The sequence below is a fragment of the Notothenia rossii genome (genome assembly GCF_949606895.1).
Source record: "Notothenia rossii genome assembly, chromosome: 4".
Classification (NCBI taxonomy): Eukaryota; Metazoa; Chordata; class Actinopteri; order Perciformes; family Nototheniidae; genus Notothenia; species Notothenia rossii.
The window spans coordinates 81,205,911-81,216,403 of NC_136902.1; the positions used below are offsets into that span (position 1 = coordinate 81,205,911).

Here is a 10,493-nt window from a genome sequence, read left to right on the forward strand (position 1 = left end):
GCCATGAAAAGCATTTAGGTTGCAGTGAGAGGCAGCCAGACTTTCAGTTTGCCAGTAACATGAATAAACGAAGGCTTGCTGCAAAAATAAATCTCCTTGCCCTGCCAAGGTTTCAGATATCATTTCACTCTATTTTCCCCAGTGTGGCCATTAAGAAGACATATAACCGTGCAAAACATCACCAATAAAGATGATGGTACAGTGCCATTATTGAACTTCTCAAATCATCTACAAGACGACTGAGCCATTTAATGAAAGAAGTGAGCAAGCAAAAGGCAACGAGAAATGCTGTATGTGAGGAAGTTGGGAATATATACGGACAGGGTGGCAAATCAATGTGTACTCGTGTCAGAGAGAGGGAGACTATAAAAAATGGTATTTGCACTTGAGTGTGTAGGTGGGTGGTGCTGAGTTGTAGCTGTGTGTGACAAGAATCAATTTAATCAAAGCTCCAAGCCTGGACATGTAGAGTGAATGTGAAACACTGATGATGAACTCTTTGAAAGTGTGTGTGGGTATACATGTGTGTCCTAATGGTCATTATTGAATAAACACCCTTTCAGCTAGCTAAACCAATGATGTTGTCATTTTCTTGTCAACAGGGGAATACAGACTGAAGGGTGTGTTCTCAGCTAAAGTCTTTAATAAGCAGGTGCTAAGAAAGGGTGGAAACAAGCCACTTAAAATCAGCAGAGAGCTATTAAACTGTGATTGGTCAGTTGTAACAAGCAACAAAAAGGTGTGTTAGGTAGAGCACTTACAAATGATATATGATGCAAGGGGTTTATGGGAGTCCTACATTCCTATGGTATATGAGATTATTTAAAATGTAATTTATAGCATCAGATCTGCTCATTTAGAGCACTACCAAAACACTGTACTGTATGCAGAGTTTGTGATCTGGCCATATTGGCTTTAATTCCCACATTATCTTTGTAAACACTTTATGTATTAGCTATTTGATATTATAAGTAGACTCACCATATACTAATGTATCAGGAGTTACATCCAGGTATGTTTTAATAGTATTTTATTACACATATTAGTTGAATACTCAATTTTGATTTAACATTTCTGAGGTCTGCTCTTTTTTGTAAGCAGACCGTTGCTAAGGCTAGTGTCAGAGATGGGCAAAAAGAACATTAGTTTTCCTACATCACAAAACATTTTGAATATGTATTTCTATATTTGTAGAGAGCACGAAACTTTGGATTAATGATTTCTAAACTGTACCCAGTAAAGAAACGAAAAAGAGCAAGAGAGAAGGAAAGAGTTTAAAAGACTCGCTAGACCACATACTGTACATTTGCAGAAGAAGACAGAAGGAAAGTAAATAAAGGGAACATGGTAAGTGCTTTTACAGTGTTTAAAGACTGGTTAATTGAAAAGTAAATGTGAACAGACAATTAGAGAACATTTTGATCAGTGTTGACGTCATGTTAGGTCACGTTGCCGTCGCAGCAGTCAATGGTACGCAGTGGAACAGACCATTTTTTCTAGACAGAAGCAATACGATGAATTTCAAATGAATATTGTGAGTCAAGCCATTGATTTATTTAGAACCTAGCCGTGTGATAAGCTGCTCACCCGTAGGTGTTCTTTTCTCATTAAAGACTGGCACGCTGCACATTACTCTTTACTTGTGTGTTCTTTTTACCTAAAAAGGAAAAACGACTGCCCTTACAAATGTCGAGTTTACAGTCATTCAACAACCGAGTCTTTCATTAACTTTCTTTATATTGTCTTCTGATATGAACAGTCTTTAGGGGCATAAGAAACATGAAAACATGAGACACAAGAAGCGCTAGCTGAGAAATCCCCTCGAGGTATCTCCTGGTAACCCCAGTAACCAACATGCCAGGCAAGGTTACATTGAGGTGAAGTGTAAATATTTCATTACACCTTAATATAAATGAAAATACAGTAATTGATGAAATGAGTGCAGATCTAACTACCATTCCGAATTCAGAAGCCTTATCGTTTCCACATATCTGAATTAATTAATTGAGTCCTTAATTGATAATGGAGGGACAAAACAAGACTGACACCTCAAGGAGATTCTGACTGACCGTTTAAATCAGTCAGGCTGCAAAGATAATCAGGTGCAGCCTGCATGTAAATGCAATCTGTAGCCGTCAATAATACATAAACAGTATTGATTTGTGAATGATTCACTATAAGTGCAATCTATATTAACTCTAGATGACAAATGAGGTTATGCATCACTGCAATAATCAACCACCAAAACCAAGACACCACACTACACATCATAATCATTATTACAACTGCTGTACAATAGGTACTGTCTGAAATCATGTCATTTGTCTTAGTGTTGGACATGAAACTGATTAGAAAAGGACTATCATCCCACATATCAAGAATCATATTCAGCCATGGCGGCACATCGTTGAGCCTTTTAAGCTCTGGCACCACAAAGCTGGCATAACCACGTCTTTGTTACAAATCCTTTCTTCTCCATTTCTTTCTCCTCCGTCCCTAATTCACCTTATCACTTTCTGTCTATCTTCATCACGCTCTGTCTCAGCGGATGATCCTTTGCACCTCAGTGACACACAAGTTTTCACACATGCCTTCGGGTTTGACAGAAATGTCACCACTCATGCGTACACACACACACACACATACACATACACACACACACACACATCCGCTGCAGCTTTTGGTCATGCTAATCCATGTACATTGTTTTTCTAGAAGCCAGTGAATGGAGATGCATCGGTGAGCCCAGGAGAATAGTGTGCTTCTCTGGCAGAGACACACACAACAACACAGATGCCAACACATCGAGAAGAACGTCAGACACAAACACACACCAACACAGATATAAGCATATATATACTACAAAAGACACAGACTCAAATGTATACGCTTGCAAGCAGGGTACAACAAAGAGAGATTGACAGCCAAAGAGGATATATGAATGTGTGACCCTGGGACAAGGCATTGGGTTGTATTCCTCTGTGAATATGGAAAACGATGGGGACCAGGGATTTTTATGATCCGTTCAGGCCTCCTGAATAATAGAATAAAGAGGAACTAGCCAAGGTCAGAGGCAGAATTCCCAATTCTAATTCTGAGCATTGCTCACCACCCCGAGCAAGAGTCAGGGATTAATTTAGAGATCCATTCACCACGCCTGTGGAGAGGGGAGAGACGGAAAAACATGATGAAGAATAGAGGAGCTGAGGAAGATGGGGACTCAAGGTGGAGAGTGACAGGGAGCCAAATGAAGTGAGATTGACAAGTGTGATGGCAAGTGGAAAAGAAAGAGTTGTAGAGAGGGACAGAGAAAGAGAAAAAGTTAGAGAGAAAGAGAGACCGGGAAGAGGTTACACTTGTTATGTGAAGCCTGCAGAGAGACAGCAGAGGGTTCTCCAATACGAGCTTCATTTCCCTAACAATCCTCCCTCAAGCCCCAATGCCTGCAAGAGTAATCAACCCCAGTGGCTGATTATCACGCTGCATCAAGATGTCACAGCACTGACAGCCAGAGGTGTCCATTGGTTATCCAAAGTGCTTTTAACAAGAATATGTGGAACCAGAAAGAAATAAATACCCGATCGCTTAAGGACACTTTTAATGATTAATTATATTATTTGTGTGTATGTGTGTGTGTGTGTGTGTGTGTGTGTGTGTGTGTGTGTGTGTGTGTGTGTGTGTGTGTGTGTGTGTGTGTGTGCGTGTGTGTGTGTGTGTGTGTGTGTGTGTGTGTGTGTGTGTGTGTGTGTGTGTGTGTGTGTGTGTGTGTGTGTGTGTGTGTGTTTGTGTGTTACTGTAAAACAGCATAACATACAGTAGTTAACAAAAGATTTAACCGATTTTATATGAATAATCTTCAGAAATAATTGATCATATACAGGATTTATGGTTCCCTCGGTTTATGTTTGACTGCACATCGTGAACTTTGTTGTTACTGAACCTCTGAAAGGTTATTGTTGTTTAATGAATACTGTTTTTAGTGAATATAGCATAATTAGTAAAGGTAAAAATAGAAAGGAGGGTTTCTGATGCTCAGTGTAAAACATCTATTAGCCATGCTTTTTGGAACATACATACATTGTTTTGAACATTTCAAACTGATTGTGCCTATCAGAGCATAACCATTTGCTCATCACTAATACAGTCATACTCCTCCCTTTACATTATACCAAACCTACTTAATGAGTAGTCAATGTGTAGCTTCCCACTCAAGCAACTTAAGAGTCAACAGAAATAGATGCAGCATGTGATCATATTGTAGGTGGGAGGTATTAAATGGTCTATTAATTTTCCAATCACTGTAAGTGTTAACTAGTCAGTTCATTCAAGTGTGGCTACGTTACAGGGGGCAGGAGACAAACACACTGATTTTTAATTCTATGTAATACAATATTACCGTCCAGGAATGTAAAATATAAAATTGTATTTTACTCAGGCATAACACAACACATATTGATTGCTAGATTGTATTCACGTTCCTTCCGACTTTGAAGCACTTTGAGAACCACTTCTTTGGGATTTTCACTAGGAGCAGCTTGTGAGCTTTCATTTACAAACAGAAAATACCGAAGGATTATTTTTTAAATACAATGATATTACGTCAAAAGGACCCTTCTGTATTCCTGTATTGATTTAGTTCACCCTGCCTTGTTAGTGGCCGCAGTGGTTGATTTATTAAAGTTTTAATAACATGAGAAGATGAAACATTACAGTACAATCACTTGAAAACGTGCCTAAAATAAGATTGACGCACAAAAGGGCATTGTAAATGAGAGGATATGATATGATATCCCTGAGGGACATTCAACTTGTAAGGGAAGTGCACAAAACATTGCCCTGTCTGAACACCTTAAGAAAGGGAACTGATTGAATAAACTGTTCTCAACATAACATCCATACACAGCTCAGTCCCACTACTATAACTTTTAACTTTGTGTTGTGTCAAAGTACAGACAACTAAAAACCTAATACTACTTTACCCAAGGCAAAGCAAGAAAATTACACAACCAATATCTTTTAGAGATTTCTTCTCATCTGAGAAACAGTCACGATCCCGAAACAAACCTACCAATCTAAAAGGAAATAGGATGAGTGTGGCATACACCAGTGTCACTAATGTGGTCCAGCAACTAAATGTTGCGGCGTAGTGAAGAGAGGGAAAACAATAACGTAAAAGTGTAGGACGACGTGAACTGGCGAGCATTTGGTTAATACTATTCTTTCTCTGATATATGCAAAAGACATGCCCCAAGAGAAAGGGGATAAAGTCAAACACTTAATATAAGAGATAGTCGGGAGTCACTCGGGCATACACCTATTCCAATGTTTGCTCACAACCCTACAGAGTATCAGGATTTCACTGATTTCATAGAATTGATAGATAAGACAATGGCGAATCATTTGGTGTCAAAACTTGATTCAAAAGCCGCTAATGCCAATATTTTGAATATGAACTCAATATAAATAGGGAACCTGATGTCATTGATAAGCTTTATGAAGATCTTGCTATAATCTTGGTATGAAGCTGTGCAGAGGACGGAGCGGCACCAAGTGGAAACCTGCAGGGGTCCCACAGCAAAATCTGGACCAGAGAGGCCAATGTTAATACCAACGCTAACAAAAAACACTTACTGTCTGGCACATTATATCAGGTCAACAGGATGTATGAATAAAAGATCTAGGTTCCCAGAGAACAGCAATGTACACTGAACGACTAGCTGTCAATCTTTCAAGAGATTACATTACCTTACATGTCACTTGTTAGACACTTTTATCCAAAGCGACTTACATACTCAGTCCTGTGGACAATCCCCACAGGAGCAATTTGGGGTGAAGTGTCTTGCCCAGGAACACAACGACATGCTGATTGCAGTGGGGTTTGAACCTGTGCTCCCCTGATCCGAACACCAACGCTCAACCCACTGCACCACACGCCGAACCGAGAGATCATTGATGACTAAAGTACCAACTGTTCTGAACACAAATTACTCATTTTGAGCGCTGTCTGCTGCAGTTCCAAGACTAACGTTATATCTATAAGCTAAAATAGCGATGGGTAATATTTGCTCTTTTTGCAGATGGGATGGATACTGCCAAGACGGTAATAATATATAAAGGAGCAGAGGTATGATATAAAGAACAGTATCAGCCAGAATATGGGATAAATACACCACTAACATTGCCTCTAAATACATTTGCAGTGAGAAATGTGTTTATAAGAATGGTTCAAACGCATTTATTCAAAATTGCAATTTGTATAGCAACTGTTGCAGAAAAGTGTGTTTTCACATGATGTCCACCAAAGAAGGCTACAACAATAAATGTTCAGTTTGATCCTTTAACAACTTGAGTTGCTAATTAATCAATCTGAACCCAACACACATTTAGAAACATAGATAGTGTAGGCTTTTAGTTTAAGCCTCATTTTCAGTGATACATATTCATGTACTTACATGCATTGGTGACGGCGAAGCTGTTGGCCGTCTCTATGTTGTCGACATGCGGGACCAGGTTGAATGGAGCCTCCGTAGCATTAGGGCTGGTGTTGTGGAGGAAGATAGCTAGTCGAAACGCTGTATACTCCTGATCAGTATTCCTAATGAACAACCCACCTAGAGAGAGGGATAAGGGTACAGGGCAAAGAGGAGGAAAAGGACGATGGTGGGAAAAAGGAAATTAGTCATTGTAGGGGGGAGAGGGGTCAGATGGGAGCGGGTGAGAGACAGCGAGAAGAAGAGTAATGTGGGAAAAGAAAGATAGATAGGGAGGGAAGGAAAAAACATAGAAGAGAGAAGAATGCAAAGATCTTCGTTAGCTTGGTCACAAAAGGTAATTTGTGTTTTAGCACATCCTCACCCACACAAACATAAACATGAACACAAAGATGGATACCGACACTGCACATTCAAAGAGATAATGAGTTGGAGAGGACATAAAAGAAAACAGAGGAGTAGGGTCGAAATAGACGGTGTAGGCTAAATAAAGGAGGAGCACGGGCCATTCAATAAGAGAGGAAGAGGAAATTGAGGTCTATGTGTCAGTCGCCCTTTAATATGGAGAGTATCCCTTAATAGGGCCCATCTGACATATTAAGAATTAGAGAGAAGAGATGATAAGAAGAAATAAAGCGAAGGTATTATTTAAAAGAGAAGAGTTAAGTTAAGAAGGAGAAGAGGCATATTACCTCAGCTGCTTAAAATACTTTTACTCTTCTATTAATTTAGATGTCATGAGATCCTTTCAAATGTGTTCCCTTACCTGAGAGTAACCACTGATATTGACACTTTAATTGAATGCCAATAACCACTCACATACACTGAAAATGTATCAAACATACTACTGATATAGATACTTCCCATTGACAACTGTCAAAGTCACCATGTAACTTAATCCACACCTCTTAACCATGACCTGCCCAGAGAGGAAAAGTGTTGTAGGTCAGGCCATTAGGGGAAGATAGGGTAACCTTAACCAAGCCATAATCAATGTATTGACAAAAAATTCACGGCAATGCTAAAAGCGTAAATTGCTGGGAATATTTGTAGGTGAAGTCAAAGTCAGTATAAACAATTTCAATTTTGGGAAAGGAATGATAAACTGTCAATTTATAAATGTACGCTTGTCTCTTGAAAAAGGGTAATCTTCTGTGTCTCATTTGTGTCACATAAATAGAACATGATGTTGTGTTATATTGCTTTGGGTTTCACTGATATACATTTGTTTGATACTAATCCTATATATTAGTTCTACATTGCTCCACATGGTAGGTTAAACTGAGCGGAAACAAACTGACTTGACTTAAGTTTAACTGAATCAGACTCAACCCAACTGAATTGGATTACAATGGCAGACTGTGAAGCTTTGGCATCGCATTGGGATAAACAGAAAGTGGAGAGAGGAAGGGAGGGTGGGAAAAAAATGACGGAAGGCAGATCATATTGAACAAAGCAACCATCCCATAAAATATCACTTGTGTGTGTAACTTCCAGTGTCTCGTTCATGCTAAAAGTTTGTATCACCTTCATGTATTCTTTATCTGCGTTTCTTATTATGTGCCTTAATAGATCAGTCATCAAAGAGATACATAACTCATGCATTTTTGCATACAAAGGATCATTCACTAGGATTAATCTAGATTTTCCTGGGAATGATCAGAAATCTAAAGTGAATTTGCCTATATAAAATATGATTTGTTTTTTTATTAGAATTCTACCTTGGAACACATACTTTCAAACACATACATGTAAAAAGCATAAAGACTTTATAAATATTTCCCAACATGACACGTAAATGCAGCAGTTTCTGCAGGAAATCTGACTAATGCTCTCGTCTGTGTCAGTCTCTGTCTCTTTCTCACACACACACACTTGCAAAAAGAAACTGTCTGCGCTTCAACTGAAATTATACTTGTGTGCAATGCAGAGATATGCAAATGACTCTTTAAGAGAGAGCCGAGTGCATGATCATGTGAGTATATAGTGCTTAAGGAGGACGATCAGTGGGAGAGAAGGAAAGAGTGCATGTGTATGCTTCTGTACGATCACATGTGTTTTATACTGTGTATACATGTATGCTTTCCAGTACAAAAACTGTGTGCCGCATGCTGTACATTTATTAAAATGCATGTTTGCAGCACAGTATCCAGCATGTGTGCATTTGTATGACTGCATTTGCATTATGTACGTTTGCACATGCATGCTTGAAAACCTGTGCAAATAGGTGTGTGTGTGCCAAGCTGAAAATATTTAGCGTATTAAGTTTATTGGCAGCTGTAGGGAGAAGGAGTCAAGGAGCTGAATCTCATTATAGGACCTCCCAGCTGCCCCCCACAAGGAGTGATGCAGTGCATTCATTATCACACACATGCCTATACTAAGTGTGCGTGCGTTAGTGTGTGTGCAAGAGAGAGAGGAACAGCTCCATGCATGTGGAGTCCCATTGCACTGAGCAAACCAACGATGATCAAGAATCAGTTAACTTTATCTCTGATCTAAAAGGCAGGTTGAAAAGACAGGTTTCCTCTGCACTGGCATGAGGGTAACTGGAAAAGGGCAGAGAGGTATAGGTAGAGGTAGAGGTAAAGAGAGAGAGAGAGAGAGAGAGAGAGAGAGAGAGAGAGAGAGAGAGAGAGAGAGAGAGAGAGAGAGAGAGAGAGAGAGAGACAGAGAGAGAAAGAGAGAGAGAGAATACCGCAGTGTCTAAACAGTGAAGAAGACTAGAAGGGTACAAAGATTGCCAAAACATTCATGAGCCCCGAACAGTCTTTAAAATACACAAACATTCAAAAAAGAGACAGATGGAGTGACAGTGTTCCTTTAAAAACACACAGCAGAGATAACACACCAATCCCCCCCTAACAACTAAAATGTATTGTATAAAAGACAAGAACGATAAGATGCACCAGAAGGTAAATATGTTTTATATACTAGTATGTGCTCTTGTTCCTTCATTCATGCGCACATTTCTCATTTTACATTGATTTTGTGTGTTGGAGCGTCCCGGTGCATCCCCGTTCCCTGGTGACTGCTGTCCGCTAAAATCCTCTCCCATTCAGTGTAGTGTGTCAGCTCTGAGTGCCCGTGCGTAAATTCAGTAATCCTCCAACTCACCTAACTGCACTGAGCTGGGGAAAGCCCCCGTCACCAGCCCCATTAGGGCGGAATACACCCCGAGAAAGTGCCAAGACAAAATAATAATCCTCATTTTTCTTTCCTTCAATTCCTTTTGAAACTGTTGAGAGACATCGAGAGGGAGAGCGCGGGGGAGAGGTGAGCGAGAGAGAGAGAAAAGGGCGTCAGAAAAAGGGGGGAAAAGGAAGAAAGATGAGAGAGAGGTTTTTCCCCCGTTTTGTCCAGCAGTATTCCTATTCCATGGTGGGCTCGTTCCTTGCTTCCCCCGCAGTGTCCGCTCAGGAGAGAGTTGCGTGTCCGGTGCACATGTACAGACGGAGGCAGAGGAAGAGTGGGGAAACTCGCTTGAATGACTGGCTCGGAGAACAGCCTGCATGGAAGAACCGGACATGCGCGCCCCGTCTCTCTCTCTCTCTCTCTCTTACCCACTCAGCCTCCTTCCCTCTTCCCTCCTCTCTATCCAACACTTTTCCCTCCCCTGTCTGCCGTCCTTAACTTGCTGTAACACCGAGCCTTATTGCTGCCAATTGATAAGGCTTTATGGAGTTTCATGTAGGGAAAGCAGTAAAAAAAAAAAGAGGAAACAAATCTGCGTAAGTGCGTGTGTGTTTTAGCACTACGTGTTCGTGGTCCCCTAAGCTTGACAGTGGAAATCTTAAGACGACTCCTATCCATCACCACTCGTCCAGATATTTCATGAAAACAGAAATGATTTTGCGCAATAACGTCATCAAGTAGGAAATAAAACAGAGAAAGTGTGTAAGTGAACATGGGAAACGGAGATAGTTAATCTGTTGTACTTTGACAGTTTGGATTGCTGGAGCACAGGGTTAGGGTTGAGGATTGAGAAGGTGCTCTTATTAG

The 10,493-nt window shown here is 40.2% G+C and overlaps 1 protein-coding gene across 6 annotated transcripts in view; it reads right to left on the reverse strand.

Annotated features, from left to right (window-relative positions):
- Positions 1–9,975, reverse strand: part of gria4a (glutamate receptor, ionotropic, AMPA 4a) — a 91,673-nt gene extending 81,698 nt beyond the window's left edge. For 5 of the 6 annotated variants that reach the window (XM_079679547.1, XM_079679549.1, XM_079679548.1 and 2 more), the window contains exons 1-2: positions 9,609–9,839; positions 6,453–6,611 (exon numbers count right to left, since the gene is read on the reverse strand). In XM_079679547.1, coding sequence (XP_079535673.1) covers positions 6,453–6,611; positions 9,609–9,702 — 253 coding nt within the window. In that variant the 5' untranslated portion in view covers positions 9,703–9,839. Of the gene's footprint in view, positions 1–6,452; positions 6,612–9,608 lie in introns of all 6 variants that reach the window. The other variant, XM_079679551.1, reaches the window with a different exon arrangement.
- Positions 9,976–10,493: the final 518 nt, after the last annotated feature.